This window comes from Hipposideros armiger, unplaced genomic scaffold, assembly GCF_001890085.2.
Source record: "Hipposideros armiger isolate ML-2016 unplaced genomic scaffold, ASM189008v1 scaffold_283, whole genome shotgun sequence".
Classification (NCBI taxonomy): Eukaryota; Metazoa; Chordata; class Mammalia; order Chiroptera; family Hipposideridae; genus Hipposideros; species Hipposideros armiger.
In genome coordinates this window covers 589,562-607,294 of record NW_017731633.1, presented here as the reverse complement: position 1 = coordinate 607,294, position 17,733 = coordinate 589,562, and the positions used below count along the sequence as shown (strand labels likewise).

The following is a 17,733-nucleotide window of genomic DNA, read 5'->3' as shown; positions in this document are numbered from 1 at the left end:
CTGCCAGTGGGAACCAGCCATCCTCTCGTTTTAACTCCGAAAGTCCATATTCCAGCTCCCTCCTCCTCAAACCCAGGAAACTGGGTTCCCAGCCTCCTTCTGGACTTTTCTGCCTGTCGGGCACACTGCCGAGTCCCAACACGTTTTGTCTCTATTCCCATTATTCAGAAGTCTGGGCCCTCAACCTCCTTCTCCCTCAGACCCAGGAGTCCAGGGCTCCAGTGTGAACTTTTCATTCCCCTGAATCTGACTCCTGCTGCTGCGTCAGGGAAAAAGTAGGCGACAGGTGGCACCTGCCTTCAGGGTCGGGACGCGACCACCTGCCCCTGTTGCTCACCCGGCGCCACTCTCCCGGCACCTGCTTCTGTCAGTCCGCCCGCCGCTGCCGCACCCGACCCCGTAGCCCCAGGGCGCTGAGGAGGAGCGAGCCAGGGAACCCCAAGGTCCGCCCCGCCCCAGTCCCTCCCAGCCCGTGCTCCCGCCCCTTTTCGGAGTCCCAGGCGAGGCTTCTGTCTCCCCCACCCCGCTTTACAGACTCCCAGCACGCCCCCAAAAGGGAGTCTCAGGCTGGTGAGGCGGAGCTTACGGCCTCCAGCCTAGACCGCGGGACTCTACCTGCTCCAGAGCACAGCTACACGGAACCCACCTGGTGAGAAGCCCCTGGGGTGGAGAGGAGGAGACCCACCTTAATTCTTCTGTCCCCTCTCTGGTCCCAGTCCCTTCCCCATAGAACATGGTGGCTGACACCCACCCACTTGCTTCTCAAATGCAGATGGCAGAGACCCTTGCTTTTCCCAGGGATCTATTAGGTCCCTTTCCCTTCTTGACCCAGGATGTTGAATTCTAGTCCCTTCAGAGTATTGAGTTTCAGCCCTTCACCCCCTTCTCCTGCCTCCATTTTCATAGACCCAGCGGTCCAGGCCCCCAGTGCCCTCCTTCTTAGGACCCAGGAGTCCTGGATCCCAAGTCCTTCCTCTCCCAGGCTCCAGGAATTGGGGTCCCCAGCCCCCCCCCCTCTCAGGATCCAGAAGTTAAGTCCCCAGACTTCTCCTGTCCTTAAGTCCTTCAGCCCCATTTCCCTGCCGCGTTCACGTGCAGGGGCAGCCTCCTTACCTCCATGCTGACCCTGACTCCTGTGGGGGTCCTGCCCTCCCCCCAGTCCAGGTCCCCATCCCAGCCTTGGCAATGACCCTGGTGGCTTCCTCCCAGCGCTCCCAAATCATTCGCTCCAAGTTCAGATCTGGTGAGAGGCTTCTGTCTGTGCATACATGGAAGTGGTACCCTGGGTCTGGGGAATTCTCTAACTTGGGGAGTGTGCACAACAGGGTGAGGTGTTGGGGGCAGTGGGACCCACCACGCATGTGTTTTCTGTGCAAACGAGCATGTATGCAGAAAGGAAGCCCCAGCAAAGGAGTCGAGTTGTGATGGATCAATGAGTGTGCAAATGGCTAGTACAATGCTCACGTGGACAGTGGGGGGGGGGTGGCTAGAGGTGGGTGTGCATAGGGTCAGGTACTGCAAAACAACAGGATCTTAAACTGACATGTGTGCAAAGTGGAGAGGTGGAGGGAATGGGGAATTCAGAACCACCAGTGTTGGAGTGTGGGCGAGGGGACAATGAGCTATCAGGTCCTGAATGTCAAAGGTTGTATTTTAGGTCGCAGTGCATGTGGAAAGTGGGCAAGTGGGTGGAACTGGAGGTCAATTGCTAAGTAGACAAAGGGTACTTGAGTGTGTAAATGAGTGTGCTTACATGGTTGGGTGGGTGTAAAGACACCAGCAACCAAAGAGCAAGGAGTACTCAAAACTGCATGTGTACAAAAAGCAGAAATGTGCAAAGGGAGATCCTTGCTCCAAAACCAGGGGCCAAATACTGAATGTGCAAATAAGTGTGTTAATGTGGCTCGGTGGGTGCCAACATGGAGTGAGCCAAGGGTGAAGAGTATCAAAGGGTACAAGGGCAAAAAAGTGGATTTTGTGCAAAACTAGAGCCTGTAAATACATGTTTAAAGGTGAGTGTGCAGAGGGGGTGACTGTGGGAAGATCCAGGGGCAGCACAGAAGGGAGCAAGCATGTGCAAAGTGGAGTGCATGGATAAAAGCAGGTGAGGTACAAATGGACCAGGCTGTCAAAATGGCAATTGTGCCAAGAATAAGGTGGGCACACGCTAGAGAAGGGGGCAGGTGGAGCTGGGGGCAGGGATGCCTCCTGCCTGCACACTGGCTGGCACCTAGCCCCAGAATGGCTCTGGCCCTCGGCGCTCTGCTGGCAGGGAGCAGGCGGGAGGCCCAGGAAAGGGAGCAGGCTGCCCGCCCACCCGCCTGCACGGGGTGTGTGTAAGGGGGCTGGGCACGCCTGTTCTGCCAACAACTGCAGCTCGCATCGCCTGCCAGGCCAGGCTCCTGGACACTCCCTTCCCGCCTTTCTCCTCCCACCCCCTTCCTCCTTCCACAGTTCTCCAGCTTCGGATCCACAGACGGTATCAGGACCCAAGTAAGTATGGGCCCTGAAAGGGAGGGGATGGTGACCGTATTCCCTTGGGGCACCCTGGAGTGCAGCTGCTAGATAACCTTGCTGGTTCCCGAGACTCGGTCCCTATGCCCCAGGAGACAGTGAAATCGCATCCTGTCCTCCCCAGAGGTTCCAGGAGTATAGGTCTCTGCCACCCCACCCCTAGGAACTCTGCGTCCTGCTCCAGTTTTTCCCACTCCAGTGGGAAATGCATGAACCCAGAAGAAAACGTTCCCGACTCCACACTTGGCACACATAGGAATCTCAGGATGTGGCTTTCAGCTTCTCTCTCTCCTCAAGAAACAGTAGTGCTGGCCCCACCCCTGTCCCAGCAAAACCCCAGAAATCTGTAATCCTCAGTCACCACACCCTTTGGTGACTGAGTACAGAACTTCTGCCTTTCTTGAGAATGTAGAAGTCTGGATTTCTAGCACCTCCACCCATAGATCCAGAAGTCCTGGCACCCAGCTTCCCACCACTTGGATTTCCCTCCGTGGTCCTGTTCTCCCGCACTGGGGGTTGAAGCCTCCAGGGTCCTCCTTCCCACACAGTCTTGTTCCTCCCTGCCTGGCTTGCTGTCTGCAGACTTCTTGGGGTCCTTCGCCACCTCTCCAGTCTTGAATCCAGATCCGTGGATCTCAGCTGCAGGCCCAGCTCTGGCTCAGGCCCCAGGCTTGCCCTCGGGCCCCGCCCCATTCCTTTTCAGCCCTGGGGACCTGAACCCAGAGCCAAAAAGCTGCCCTTGGAGGTCCCCGAAGGTGAGTCTCCACTGGAGTGAGGGGAAGTACCCCTGAGAGTCTAGCCTTGGTCTTCCTTGCTGCTGCCTTTTTTGCTCCTCTCTGGTAGTGCCAAGCTGACCCCATACTTTGCATGGGACTCTGGGGCAGGGAAGTGGGAACGGAGCTGAAGCATAAGACATCACACCTGCTTTTTCAGGCGTCTCCCAAGATCTCCTCACATTGGAGGGAGTCCAAGCCCAAGGGGAACTTGACATACCACCAATACATGCCCCCAGAGCCAAGACAAGGGTCCAGGACAGATCTTCAGGCCAAAGGGTCAGCCCTGGGTCCCCCTGGGCCACCTCTGTGGGAAGAAACAAACTCACAGCAGCCACCTCCTAGGTATGACCTGTTTCTGTTCTCCAGGAGGTTCAAGGCCCCAGTATCCTCTTCCATCAAACTCAGAGTCAAACTCAGAGTCCAAGGGGAGTCCAGCCCTTAGCTCCATCCTTCCTCAAGACTCAAGAGTCCAGGTCCCCAGCCATTCTTCCTTCAGTTCCCAGGAGTCCTCGCTTTGACCCAAGAGTCTAAGCCACCAGTCCCTTCTCTCCATGCACAGGAACCAGCCTTCTAGGCTTGCTCCCTCTGAGACCCAGAATTCTGGGTCTGCATTTCCTCTGTCTTTATGAGCCCCTGTCTTTGAGGAACCCAGAATACCTTTTCTCTCTGTCCCTTCTAACTTGTTTCCCCCTCACGACTATCGCCAGGATGAAGCCCACTCCCCTCCCTCCCTCCCTCCCAGGAGTCCCCAGCCCCTCGCCTCCTCCACACAAGTTGGAACTTCAGACCCTTAAACTGGAGGAGTTGACGGTAAGTGTGCGGAGCAACTTCCCAGGCTGGCCCCCTTTCTCGGTGGGGACGCAGAAGTCTAACCCAGTAGCCTCTGCTCCATCGGAGATCCAGGAGCCCGGGACCCCAGTCCCTCCTCTCTCGGTTTCCAATTGTCCAGCCCGGGTCTCCGCTTGCACCCCGGAACCTGTCCAGCACGTCTCTCCCTAACCCCCACCCCAGGTCTCAGAGCTCCGGCAGCAGCTGCGCCTGCGGGGCCTCCCCGTGTCAGGGACCAAGTCGATGCTCCTGGAGCGCATGCGCGGCGGCGCCCCGCCCCGCGAGCGGCCCAAGCCGAGGCGCGAAGAATGTTCCGCGGGTGCTTCCTGGCCACGCCTTAGGCCCAAGGCCCTGGGAGCCGCCCGGCGGCCGGGCTCGGTGAGGGCGGTGGACCATTGAGGAGAAGACAAAGCTGGACGGAGCGGGAAGTCGAAAAAAATTAGCCAATGAAATGCGGGAGTGCGTGGTTAAGAGGAAAGGGGGGAAGAGAAGCCAATGAAAGAATGAAGGGCGTGGCCGAAAGCGGGGGATGAGGAGCGAAGGGCCCAGACAGCACCAGGGGGTGGAGCCACAGGTTGTGAGTGGGAGGGGTTGCCCTCAGTGGGCGTGGCTTATAGAAACTCACCCTCTTCTGGGTTTTATCTAGACCAAGCCAGGCCCAGCATCTCACCCCTCGCCTCTTCCACGTGCCGCGGAAACCCTTGTAACAGCTCCGGCTCCCCCTCAGACTCCAGCTCAAGTGCTGACCCCTTCCTCAGCACCAGCCTCTGTGGCCCAGACTCTGGAGGAGGAGCTGCAGGAAGCCATCCGGAGGGCTCAGGTGAGAGGGAGTGGGCTAGTGGTCTCCGGTCAAAATCCGGGCCAGAGTCCCCGGTTCACTCCGCTTCTGCCCATCCGCAGTTGCTTCCCAGCCGGGGCATTGATGACATTCTGGAAGACCAGGTGGAGCCTGATGGTGAGAGCCGAACTCCTAGATTTGAGGGTAAAGAGGGCTGGACTCTTGGAAACAAGGAATCCCTAGGGGTCTGGGGCCAGGATCCATGACTTCCTAAGCTTACACTCCATTTCTTCCCCTGCAGACCTGCTGCCTCCCATCCCTCTGGACTTCCCCGGCTCTTTCGATGTGCTGTCCCCCTCCCCAGACTCTGAAGGCCTCTCATCTGTCTTCTCTTCCTCGCTCCCATCCCCTACGAACTCCCCGTCCCCCTCTCCCACAGACTCCTTGGACTGGCTGGAGGCTCTAAGTGGGGGTGCCCCGCTGGGTTGTGGTCCCCCAGCCCCCAGCATCTTCTCTGCTGACTTATCTGACTCCAGTGGCACCAGACTGTGGGACCTGCTGGAGGATCCATGGTGATGGATTCTGGGGTTTCCAGGGACTGAGAACTGGTGGGGATAGGGAGGTCAGAGCAACAGACTCCCTGAGGGAGGTGTTGAAACAACCAGCAGAGTCCCCTCCCACAACAGACACAGAATCAGAAACAACTCTCATCTCCACCTAGCCTCTGAACTGCTGCTGACATGCCAACCACCAGACTTTGCCTGCCTGACCATAGGATCTCCTCCATGGTTTTGTGGTTGGGGGTGGGGAGGTTTCATTGTTACTGGCCAGGGCAAACAAGCTGCTTGCTGCTTCCTTCAGAGACTTCTTGGATGTCTTCTTCCCCCATCCCACCAACTACATGGCTGCCTTTTGCTGGGATGTCTGGAAGGTGGTCTGTGCTTTTTGGATGCAGGAGAGGGACCGGGAAGAGTCGGGAGGGAGAATCAGGAGCCAGACCCTTGGCTTCTGGTTGGAGATGAGAAAATCGGAAGCATTGTGTCTGAGGTCAGATTCTCTTGGAAGCAGAGCCTGAGGCAAGATTCATGTGTCCGTGAGTTATTAAAGAAATGCTCCCAGGCAAAGCCAAAAAGGAGTGGATGAAACAGGACAGTGAAGGGGAAGAAGACCAGTAGGAGTATGATGTCCCAACCTCAGCCTGATCCCAGAGGATAAATTAAGTTGCAGAGTCTTTCCCACCTTGAGGCAAAGAGAACTTCACCTTTGAGGCGAAGGGAGATAGATCCCTGTTTGGGTTTTTATCACTGAATAACAAGCGACCCTAAAACTTAAGTCTTAAAATAATAACTGTCTACGATCTCTCACAATTCCATGGGTTGACTGGCTCAACGAGGCAGTTCTTCAGCATCCTATGTCAACCAGGGCTGCAGTCATCTTAGGGCCCAACTGGGCTGCACCATCCAAGATGGCACACTCAGATGTGTCTGGTGCCTTGGCAGGGATGGCTAGTAGGCTGGACCCCACTGGGCTGTGGACATATGGACTTCTCTCATTCTCTGTGTAGCCTTAATGCTGTCCCTCTCCATGTGGTGTCTCCAACAGAGTGATGACTCTACATGGAAGCTCAGGGCTTCCCAAAGTGAGCATTCCTAGAGGAAAAAGCAGAAGCTGCCAGTCTCCTAAAGACTAAGCTTAGAACTGGCACAGGCTCGCTTCCCCCACATTGGTTAATGCAAGTCAGGCCAGCCCAGGCTGAATATGAAAGGGGACCACACAAATGTGTGAATATTGCGGTCATGGTCATTGAGGGCCATATTTGGTCCTCTATTCAGATATGGGATTGGGACACAAACTCCCAGGCATTTTGACCTCAAGGACAGTCCTGGGAAGAAAGTCATAGTGTAATTCGTGAGCAGCAAAGTGTTTTAAAATGTAGGTTTTATAATTACTCACGTATGGTGAGGTCAAAAGATCAGGAGATGGTTGTCATTGAAAAGATCGTTTGTTATTCTCACAGATCCCAAAAGAAGGAAACACACCAAGCCATGTAGGACCACATGGGGAAACTCCATGGTCAGCCAGGAGGCCGAGGGAGAGAAGGGAACCGTGGGCAAGAGTCTTTATTGTGGTTTCCTTGGGAAGGAACAGATGAGGCAGGGTAAACAGGTTTATGATTGGCTAGCTGGAATAATTTCAGTAGGCTCTGGGCTGTCCCTAGCTGTCTGGAAGGTGGCCCTGGAGTGATCAAGCAGAGGACTAGTGGCCTGGAGTATAAAAGCTCCAAAAAAGTGGTTGGGAGTCTGGGCTGTGGGTTGGTTGGTTTGCATATGAAATATATGCTCACATGTGAGGTTTTTTTTTTTAAAGGTTTTATTGAGGCAAGGAGAACAGTGTTGGGTAATTGGGGGAGAGGAACAGCCAAGTTATTGTCCTTCAGTCTTAGTTGTGGAGGGCTCAGCAAGCTCAGCTTCAAGTCCAGTCACCATCCGGCTGCCTGTTGGCAGTTCATAGCTGCTCAGCTTAAGGTGCCATGTTCAATCTTAGTTGCGGGGGGTGCAGCCCGCTATCCCATGCGGGAGTCTAACCAGCAACCTTGTGGTCAGGAGCACATGCTCTCACAAACTGAGCCATCCTGCCTGACAGCTCAGCGGCAGCTCAGCTGGGGCACAGCTCACTGGCCCATGTGGGAATCGAACCGGCAACCATGTTGCTCAGAGCCCGCGCTCTTAACCAACCGAGCCACTCAGTTGGCCCCCACACATGAGTTTTTTTTATTACCCCTAGAAACTTGCTAGCCCTGGGATGGGCAGTCCCTCCAATGACAGCAAGTTCCCAGATGTCAAAGCACCACAAATACTGGGGAAAGAAGGCATGATTAATTTACAAAGCTTACAGTAGCTGGGGGCTGGGTGAACAGAACTGGTAAAAGTAATCTGAGGGGACCTGGCCTGGCCACCAACAGTGTCGACTACAGGTGGAAAAGGACAACAGATCGGTTACATGTGACAGGACCTAGAGCCAGTGACATCTCCTTGGCTTGCGTCAGTTTCCTCATCTGTACCTTTAGCCCAGTGTGTATGACAGTGTTCACTGAGATTGTCCACAAACTGGACCTGGCATATGAGACTTGCCGATAAATATTAATCACCATTCTTAACTTCTGACCGACCATTCTAATGCCTTAACATGTGTAAACTCTGGTGGACATTAGAGATCCACGATAAAAAAGGCAACAGAACGAATACTCATTACTATGAGGCAAAGGCAATCTTTGGTGTCTTCTGAACCCATCAGGTTGGTTTTGTCATCCTTACTTTCCAGATAAAATAACTGAAGATCAGAGAAGGGGAGTGATATGCCCAGTGTCACACAGATGGGAGGTGTTGGAGTGCGGTTTTAAATCAGATCACAGCGTGTGTCCTCAGAGTTGAAAAAACCAAGAGCCTCAATCTCAAGCTCAGGTATTTGCAGACAGTACCAGTGCAGGGTGATAAGTATTTTTGTGGCTTGGCACACGGCATTCCAGAGCCATGACTCCTGGAAAAGACCAGGAGCTGTGGGGGAATGGACAGGGTGGTCAGAGAAAGGATTTTTGTTGAGCTTAAAGGATGAGGAGGAGCTGGTTAGAGGAACCTGAAAGACAGCATCCTTGTAGAGGCAGAAGAATATGCAAAGGCCTGAAGGTGTCAAGCGTGCGGCCATGGGGGAACCTTGTGAGGTCAGGTTTCCTGGAGCAAAGGTGGGTGGCTGCTGCAGCAGAACCCAGGCTGGAGAGATGGGTGTCGGCTGAGTCTTGTAGGACCCTTCATGTCAGGCTGCAAACTGGTGGGAAAGGGGTGCAGTCAGTCCTGGAAACATCAGTAAGGGGTGTGGCAGGCTTCTTCTGTCTGTCTCCATTTCCCTTCAGACACTTCTATGCTTATATCTATCTCCATAACAATCTGTCCCCATGTCTACCTGACTCCGTGTCCTTGTCACTCTCCGTCTCCATCTCTCCTGTGTCCAGAAGAGGGCAGCCTTGGGCTGAGAGCCTGCAGGGCCTGTGGGAAGCCCCCAAAAGAGTCATGGGTAGGGCCTCTGAGAGGCGTGGGTGGAGTGTTCCAGTTGGAACCCAGTGCCTGAGGGAAGGGCTTGGATCCTGTGCCCTTCACAGGGCTTGTCATCCAGCCCTTCTCCAGACATGTCAGTCTCTCCCTCCTGCCCCTGAGAAGAGGGCTGGGCCTCCCCACAAAGGCAGCAGGGAAAAACTGAGGGCTGGACCAATGTAGGGGGCACAGGAAGCAGGTCAGCTAAGGAGTCCTGAGCACCCCTAGGGGACCCCCTGCACCACGCTGCCATCCCATGGTCGTAAGACTGTGGGAGAATGGGCATTTATTTATTTATTTATTTTAATTTTTCTAATTTTTTCTTATTGAGGAACAGCCACAGTCACAGGTTACACATTGTTGTCATGCTACAATGGCATAGTTGACTCTTTTTTTTTTTTATGGAGGGCGCAGCTCACAGAGGCCATGCGGGGATTGAACCGGCAACCCTGGTGTTATCAGCACCACACTCTAACCAACTGAGCTAACCAGTCACCCCAAGAATGAGAATTTATACATGGCTGGACAGAACATAAAATTTTCCCGTCACGCAGAAGTATTGAGTTTAAATGCACACTCCTTGACCCAGAAATTTCACTTCCAGTAATACATCCTAAAAAAGCAATTATCAGTATGCATGCATAAAAATTTCCCACACTACAGCCAATAGTGACAAATGACAAGGACATTCTCCTTGGCATTATTTATAGTAATAAACCCCAACAAACAACCTAAAAATAAAAATCTTCAATTGGAGCATGGATGTGACATGGCTAATCAACACGATGGAATCTTTTGCAACTACCAAAGGGACTGGAAAGATGTTTACTATGTAGGAGATTAAAAAAGAAAAGCAAGTTGTCAAAGTGTGTAGGATTTCATATTTGCAAAAAGCAAAACAAAAAATGATATATGATCCTTTTACGTTCGTTGATTAAATTTTTAGTTTGAATTTCTTTTATTTTTCTTTTCATGAGCTTGCTCTTTTTTTTTCTATTTAGATAGCTCAACATTATTTGTTAAGAATCTGTCTTTTCACTACAAATTTGTAATGCCACTCTCAGCATACATTTAATTCCCCAATGTATTTCTGGCTTTTCTAGGCAGTGCCTGTAATCCACTTTTCTTGCACTGGGAACACACTGTTTTATTTATTGAGGCTTAACATTATTTTTTTAACATCTGGTAGAGCCTGCTCTGCTCAGCACTCTCTACTTTTGGAATTTTTAAAGTTATTCCATTAAAAAAATTTTGTTTTTAAATTTTGTCTAAAGGGAAGTTTCTGGCCCCAAAATAAAAATGTGAACACCATCTATATACAGTATGTGAAACCATGAAATCAACCTGGGAGGACAATGAGCCACAGATAGAGCCCTAGGGAATGCCAATACTTGGAAGGAACAGCCCATGACCATGGACATAATTTAATTATAATAAATGAAAATCAACACACAGGGCGACAGCCAGCATTCTACTGAAGCTTGGCTAACTGAAGAAACTCCACAAAACCACCGGAAACAGCCTTCCACCCTCCCCACTTTCTTAGGTACTGAATTAATTTCTTAGGACTGCTGTAGCAAAGTACCCCAAGCTGAGTGACTTAAACCACAGACACAGTTCCAAAGGCCAAAGTCCAAGATCAAGGTGTTGGCAGTCAATTCTTTCTGTGGGCTGTAACAGAGAATCTGTTCCCTGCTTCTCTCCCAGTTCCTGGTGGTTTGCTGACAATCATTGGGGTTCCTTGGTGCGTAGATGCATCACCCTGATGTCTGCTTCATCTTCAGACAGCATTCTCCTTGCGGGTGTCCCTGTCTCTGTGCCCAAATCTCCTTTTTTCATAAGGAAAGAGTCATATTGCATTAGGGCCCAACCCAAATGACCATATCTTAACTTAAGTACATCTTCAAAGACCCTATTTCCAAATAAGGTCACATTCACAGGTACTGGGGGTTAAGATTTCAACATACCTTTGTGGGGGACACATTCCAATCCATATCAGGTGCCATTTTAAACAGACGAGCCAGGCTCAAATCCTATGTGGAAATTACTGTCCTTTTGTAGCTCAGACCCTTGCTGGCTTACAGTATACAACAATGTATGTTTAAGATCATAAATATCTGGAGCGCATGGCCCAGATTAGCTTATTTACTCTATCTGCAATCGATTTTTAAAAATCTGGAGAATCGAAATGGCATTGAAGTCAGAAAGGGTGCAAGATTCAGAATAGAAGCCAGATGAGACGGCTGCGTCTCCTGAACCCCACATAAAATTCTATATCAGATTATCCATCAAGTATCTTGTGAGCCTGTAGGAAAGAGCCAGGAATCAGGCTTAGCTTGGCCGAGGTCAGCTGGGAGCAACTGCCTTCTGTTACCACTCTCCCCACAAGCCTTATGGGTGGGTATGGATGAGAGGATCTGGGAAGCTTCTAGTGGAAGAGGAGGGTTCCAGTGGGGAGGTTCTGGTAGGAGAAGGGTTTTCAATGGGAGCAGGGATTTCTGGTGGGGAGATCTCATGGGAGAAGGGATTCTAGTGATGGGCGGGTGAGGGGGGTGGGGAGGGGGAGCATCTGTTAAGGGGATTTCAGCAGAGGGATTCTGGTGGGAGAGGGTATTCCTGTGGGGGTTCAGTTGTGGGGTGTTGCTGGGAGAGGGAAGCTGTGTTGGGGGGTATTTTCTGGGAAGGGGGTTCTGGTGATTTCATAGAGTTACATTGATTAACAGAATCTTGTTGAAATGGTGGTGGTTGCCCTGTACGTTAATTTGCCTCTCTTTACATGTCCAGTGATTCATGTACACCTAACTGCTGTTGTGTCTCCCAGGCAGATGTATTCTTTAAAACATCTCACCCTGTGCTGCCCAAAATGGCAGCTGCTAGCCACATGGGTCTATTTAAATTTAAAGTAAAGCAAGTTACATAAAAATTTAAAGTTCCATTCCGTAGTCACTCTTGCCACATTTCACGTACTTAGTAGGCACAGGTGGCCTGTGGCTACCATTTTGGACAGCGCAGATGGAGAACATTTCCCCCATTATGGAAAGTTCCACGGGACAGCGCTGCCCTGGACCCACGTGGAGGCCTCATTCCCCAGCCTCCCACACAGCAGCCCCAGAGAGATCTTTTACTTTCCTTAAAAAGTTGTGTGGGCTGGCGGGATGGCTCAGTTGGTTAGAGCCGGAGCTCTGAGCAACAGTGTTGCCGGTTCGATTCCCACATGGGCCAGTGAGCTGCGCCCAAGCTGAGGTGCCGCTGAGCTGCCAATGGGTGGCCGGATGGCTCAGTTGATTAGAGCATGTGCTCTTAATAAGAAGGTTGCTGGTTGGACTCCTGCATGGGGTGGTGGGCTGCGCCCCCCTCACAACTAAATAGAAAGCAGCGACTGGACTTGGAGTTGAGCTTGCGCCCTCCACAACTAAGATTGAAGGACAACAACTCGACTTCAAGCTGATGGTCCTGGAAAAACACAATGTTTCCCTTCCCTAATCCCCCAACACTGTTCCCTTCCCCAATTCCCCAATAAAATTTTTAAAAATTATGTTTAAAAAAATGTGAAGTAGAGCATATTTAGAGAAAAATGCATAAGGCGTGCATGTATATTTAACTAATAATTCTAAAGTGAACATCCATGGAACTATATTGCTTCATGTTCCTTGCATTTCCCCCTCGTCATACCCCTTCTCTCCTCTCAGATGTTACCAATATCCTGACTTCTGTCCTATTTATGCCCTTGCATGTCTTTATTGCTTTACCACCAATGTATGGGCACCTAAGCACTAGAGTTCAATTTTCCCAATTTGGAGCTTTATGTGAATGGGATCACACAGTGTGTCCTTTTTTGCGTCTGGGGTGATGAGCTATGCCTTAGGTTTTAATAGGATCTCGGGCTGCTGTGAGGAGAATAGACTTGGGATGGAACCCACTTGTCAGACCTAAACCTATTTTTTAAAATATTTTTGAAATGCCAAGAGATGTGCTGGTAAATGTTTAACAACAGGTTCTCGAGGAAGAAGAAAGAGAAGGGGAGGAGGAGGAGCCACCACCTTGTAAAACTGACAGTGAGAGGATGTGAAAGTTACTAATGAGCTGAGCCTTATGTACAGCTGTGGGGTCAGAATAATTCCACAGATGATGATAGGAGATGCAGGAAACATCACAGGAAATATACCTCCTACCTAATACCCCACCACATACAATCAGCCTCCAGAACCTTAAGTGACCTGAGAAACAAATCCTTCCCCAGGCTGTGAGTGAGCTGGAAAAAGAGGCAATGAGACCAGAGGCCACAGAGCAGCTGGGGGTACACCTTGGGACAGTGACTGAGGAGAAAGAATAATAAGCAACCCAAAAATCAACACATTCTTGTGTACGAAACATCTGTTCAAGGCTTTTGCCCATGTTTCCTAATGAAATGTTTGTCTTTTTCTAACTGACTTATGGGCACTTTTATGTTCTGGATATGAACTTTGTGAAATGTAGATACATAAAAAGTGTCTTTTAATGAATAAAAGTCCTTAATTTTAATGAAGTCCAATATACCAAATGTTTTATGGTTACTGTCTTTTCATGTCCTCTTTAAGAAATCTTTGCCCACCTCAAGGTCATGAAGCTATTCTCCCATGTTTTATTCTAGAAGCTTTATGCTTTTAGCTTTCACATTTTGGTCTGTGACCTATCTTGAATTAATCTTTGTGTGTGGCATGACATAGGAATCAAAGTTCATTTTTTCCATATGGATAAGGGCTTGCTTCTATTGGGTTGTTGGTAAAGTCATGACGCATTTTTGTGACGAAAAACATAGAAAAAATACATCATGACGTTTCCTACAGCCAATATTTATTGAAAAACTCCTTCATTCCCCCCCATTGAGCTGTGCTGAAATTTTTGTCGTAAATCAAGTGATCATATATAGGTGATCTGTTTTTGGACTCTCTTTTTTGAATTTCATTTGTCTATCTTTTATGTCAGTACCACTTTGTCGTGATCACTTTAGTTTTATGGTAAATCTTTAAATCTGGTCCTCTCACTGGTCTCTTTGCTTCACTTCCACCATTACCTCACTGGTCCATCTTTGCTTGCTGACAGCGAAAATCAGTCAGATTCGTTCTTCAAGACATAGCTTTAATGTATTTTTTTTAAAGATTTATCTGCCTTTTAATAAATTATCTCTTATCAAAAAAGTGTAATCAGTTATGTTATAAGAGCAACATGTGACTTTAATAAATAGAACAGAAATACTTCACATAAGCTTGATTAACAGTTCTATATCTTGGAGCAGTCTTACAAAATGATATATCTTAGGCCCTATCAATGTATTTTTTTACAGCATAGCTTTCATATCATTGTGATACTGAAATGTGCGTGCACACACACACACACACACACACACACACACACACACTTTTTAGCTCTAACTCTGGTTCACAGGAAATAGAGGGGAACACAGGAACATATTAAATGACACAAAGAGGAATCAACCAGCCAAACTGAAAATGGGTGAACTTGTACATGACAAATGACTTGTTTATCAACAGATTCATGGCTTTTTTTTTTTTTAGCTGAGCCATCCTGCCACCTGTTGGCAGCTCAGCGGCAGCTCAGCTGAGGCTGGGCATCGAACTACTATTGCTCAGAGCTCAAACTCTTGAGCGAGCTCTTAACCAACTGAGCCACTCGGCCGGCCCTCATGGCTTTTTTTTTTTTAAATAAAAGAAAAGGAGGGAGACTGTTATAGATTAAAAGATGTTTAAGACACTTGTCAACCAAATACAGTGGGTGGAGTTTCTTTGCGTCCTGATTCAAATGAACATAGTAATAAGACATCTTTGCAACAATCAGTAAAGTTTTGATATAGATTGCTATTAGAAGACAGTAAGATATTATTATGAATTGTCTTAGGTGTTTATGCGGTTATATTTTTATTGACTCCTTACCCATTAGAGATAAAGGATTCATGCCTGAGAAAATTTGATGTCTGAGATTTTCACAAAGCAATAAGGGGGAAGATAAGGGACATAGATGAAATAAGAGTAGGAAAATGTTGAAATTGTTGAATTGGCTAACAGGCATATGGGGTTTACTACCTTGTTTCTCTGTATAAAATATTTTGCAGGTGTCCAGGCATAGATGGTGGTGGCTTGGACAGATGATAGAGGAGGAAAACAAGTTCAGATTCAGGGTATATTTTGCAGGTAACACTGACAGAACTTGCTGGTGGATGGAATGTGCAAGAAAGAATCAACAGTAAGTTCAAGTTTTGAATCGAAGTAAACGGATAGTGTTCTGGGGATGTGCAGAGGAAGATTTGAGAGGTTGAAATTAAGGCGAGAGGTTGCCACTGCCATCTTTGAAAACTACAACCAACCTTGACATTGTTTTAATTTAGAAGCATGTAAAATGTGCCCCAAAATACATTTTTAAATGTACATTAAAAAAGAGAGAATGCCAAACTAATAAATCAACATAGGATTGATTGATTGATTGATTGACTGATATAAATAGCAAAACATGGTTCAGCGACCACTACCCATTCAATCTGTATTAAATAAGACTAGCACTTTGAAAGGGGATCCCTCAAATAAAGTTATGGAGGCAAAGGCCTATTAGCCTAATTAGTACTGTGGCAGCCCCTTCCATACCAAAAGAGAGGGGCGCCAAGAGAACCACCGAGAGAGACTGTACAGACATGTGAGGTAGTCATTAGGACTGTGCATAAATATTCTAGGGCATGTGGACAGGCTGCTCTCGATGGCCCTCTTTGAAAATGGGTGTGACCCATGACTTGCTTCAGTCCCTTCAATGGGAGTGGCAAACCTTTTTGTCCTATGTACTCATTTTTTGGAGCATCTTCCCAATTCTTACATTCTTCTCTTGAAACTAACTCCCTTACAAACATGGCAGCCATGTTTGTTTTAGGTGCACCTTCCCCATGGCCTTAGGTAACGGGCCTATGGTGAATGCTTGACTCAAACATCAACCTAGTTGAAGCAATCAGGTTGACTCAGGAATGTGAAACCGGGGCAGAGAGACACTGGGAATCTCTGTTGGGTCCTTGAAATAAGACTTCTCACTACTTCCATCATTACCTCCGTGGCCCACCATCATTACTTGCTGGGAATGTTACAGTAGCCTTTTCATTGGTCTCTTTGCCTCAATATGTCCCTACAGCCCTTCCTCCACATAGCAGCTGGGTATGTCCACACAACAAATCAGATCATGTCACTCCCCTAATTGAAACTCTCTTATGGCTTCCCATTGGTCCTAGATTAAAACCCAAAATCCTTGTCATGGTCCACAAGGCCTTTCATGGTCTGACCCTGCTAACGCTCCACCCACATCTGGCTCCATGTGCTCCAACCACACTGGCCTCGTTTCACTCTCATGTATAAAGAGACTCCCCCTTGCCACAGGGCCTTTGCACATAAGATCTCAAGTTGGGCAGGAAAACTCATGTTGGCTTAGTTCATGCCAAAGTCATGCAAATGTCTGCAAATACAGAGAATATTCAGTTTGTTCCTGTTATCTATGGCTGCAAAACAGACTACCTCAAAACTTAGTGGCATAAAACAATCGTATTATTATGCTCATAGATTCTGTGAATCAGAAATTCAAATATAGCTTGTCTCGGCAACATGTTGTCAGGAGCCTCATCTGGATCACTCTAAATGATAGGTTGACTTGAACAACTGTGGAATCATCTGGAGGCTTCTTCACTCACATATCTGATGCGTGGGCTGGGATGACTTGAAGTTTGCCTCAGCTAAGACTTAATTGGAGCACCTACATGTGGCTCGTCAGTGGGGCTGGGCTTCCTCACAGTATGGCAGCCTCAGGTAGTTGGACTTCTTACATGATGATGACTGAGGGCTCCAAGAATGAGTATTCCAGCAAACAAATGGAAAGCCATGTTGTGAGGAAGACCGAGCTTTCCTGCAGGACAGGCCACATAGAGGAGACTGAGATGCTCCAAGTGAGCTCCACATAAATTCAGCTGCCTAAGGGACTTCAGCCAACATTGCATAGAGCAGAGAACTACCCAACTGGCCCACAGGACTGTGGGAAATAAAAAATTGCTGTCGTTTTAAGCCACTATGTTTAAGCCACTAAGCAGCCCTGAAAGCAGGGATCCTAGGCCAGTTAGATTCACCAGCACAATCATTTACTGAAAGAATGAATGGACTCTCCTCAAGTTCATTGAGCCATGCTGGTCTCTGAATTCTCAACAATAATCATCCGAGGCCCTAGGAAGCCAGGGCTGCTGATGTGGGGCATATGGTCTTGGATAAACACCAGCTGCTAGCCAATGTGGTGTTCTTGTGAAGACTGGAAAAAAGGTCCCCCATCTGGGTGGACTAGCTAGGGAAAAAAGCTCTCAGGGTGGCCATGGTCCCAAGGACACATGGCTTGGAGAGTAGATCATGACTCTATTTAAGCCCCACTTGCCTCCTTGGCCTTTATGTAGTAAACAACCTGCTTTCCTAATTTGTACTCTCTATATACATTCCTGCCCTCTTCCTTGGTAAGAGCACCCCAGTTTTCTTTCTGCAAGCTGTCATGTCCTTCAGAGGAAACTGTTCAACTCCCCAGCTGCAGGGGGCAAAGATTTATTGATCTAAGGCTAAGCCAATCCCAAGGTCTCATTCATCTTACCTTGTAACAGGTCACATGGACATATGACATACTTCTGGGAAGCTGCTGGAGGGCTTTGGAAGGTTCCCCTCACTCTTCAAAATAAACCTAAGATAAGAATGAACCT

The 17,733-nt window shown here is 48.8% G+C and overlaps 1 protein-coding gene across 5 annotated transcripts; it reads left to right on the top strand.

The window, feature by feature from the left end:
• The first annotated feature begins 515 nt into the window (after window positions 1–515).
• Window positions 516–17,725, top strand: MAMSTR (MEF2 activating motif and SAP domain containing transcriptional regulator). 5 transcript variants are annotated; one of them, XM_019658270.1, is made up of 10 exons: window positions 516–649; window positions 1,160–1,243; window positions 2,455–2,493; window positions 3,097–3,269; window positions 3,448–3,632; window positions 3,998–4,100; window positions 4,302–4,496; window positions 4,765–4,938; window positions 5,019–5,073; window positions 15,170–17,725. In XM_019658270.1, exons 2-10 carry the CDS (start codon window positions 1,186–1,188, stop codon window positions 15,223–15,225), a joined length of 1,038 nt encoding a protein of 345 aa, XP_019513815.1. In that variant the 5' UTR covers window positions 516–649; window positions 1,160–1,185; the 3' UTR covers window positions 15,226–17,725. The 5 variants fall into 5 exon arrangements, with proteins under 5 accessions (XP_019513815.1, XP_019513812.1, XP_019513811.1 ...); XM_019658267.1 differs by lacking the exon at window positions 15,170–17,725 and adding an exon at window positions 5,198–5,756; XM_019658266.1 differs by lacking the exon at window positions 15,170–17,725 and adding an exon at window positions 5,198–5,756 and having other exon boundaries at window positions 5,019–5,100.
• The last annotated feature ends 8 nt before the right edge of the window (window positions 17,726–17,733 follow it).

What these genes read in the sequence shown, in the direction of transcription:
- MAMSTR (XM_019658266.1), top strand. Translation starts at nt 1,186, where the DNA reads ATGACCCTGGTGGCTTCCTCCCAGCGCTCCCAAATCATTCGCTCCAAG. An exon ending in TCGCTCCAAGTTCAGATCTG is followed by an intron (nt 1,244 to 2,454) that starts GTGAGAGGCTTC and finishes CTCCTTCCACAG; the next exon opens with TTCTCCAGCTTCGGATCCAC. An exon ending in GCCCTTGGAGGTCCCCGAAG is followed by an intron (nt 3,270 to 3,447) that starts GTGAGTCTCCAC and finishes CTGCTTTTTCAG; the next exon opens with GCGTCTCCCAAGATCTCCTC.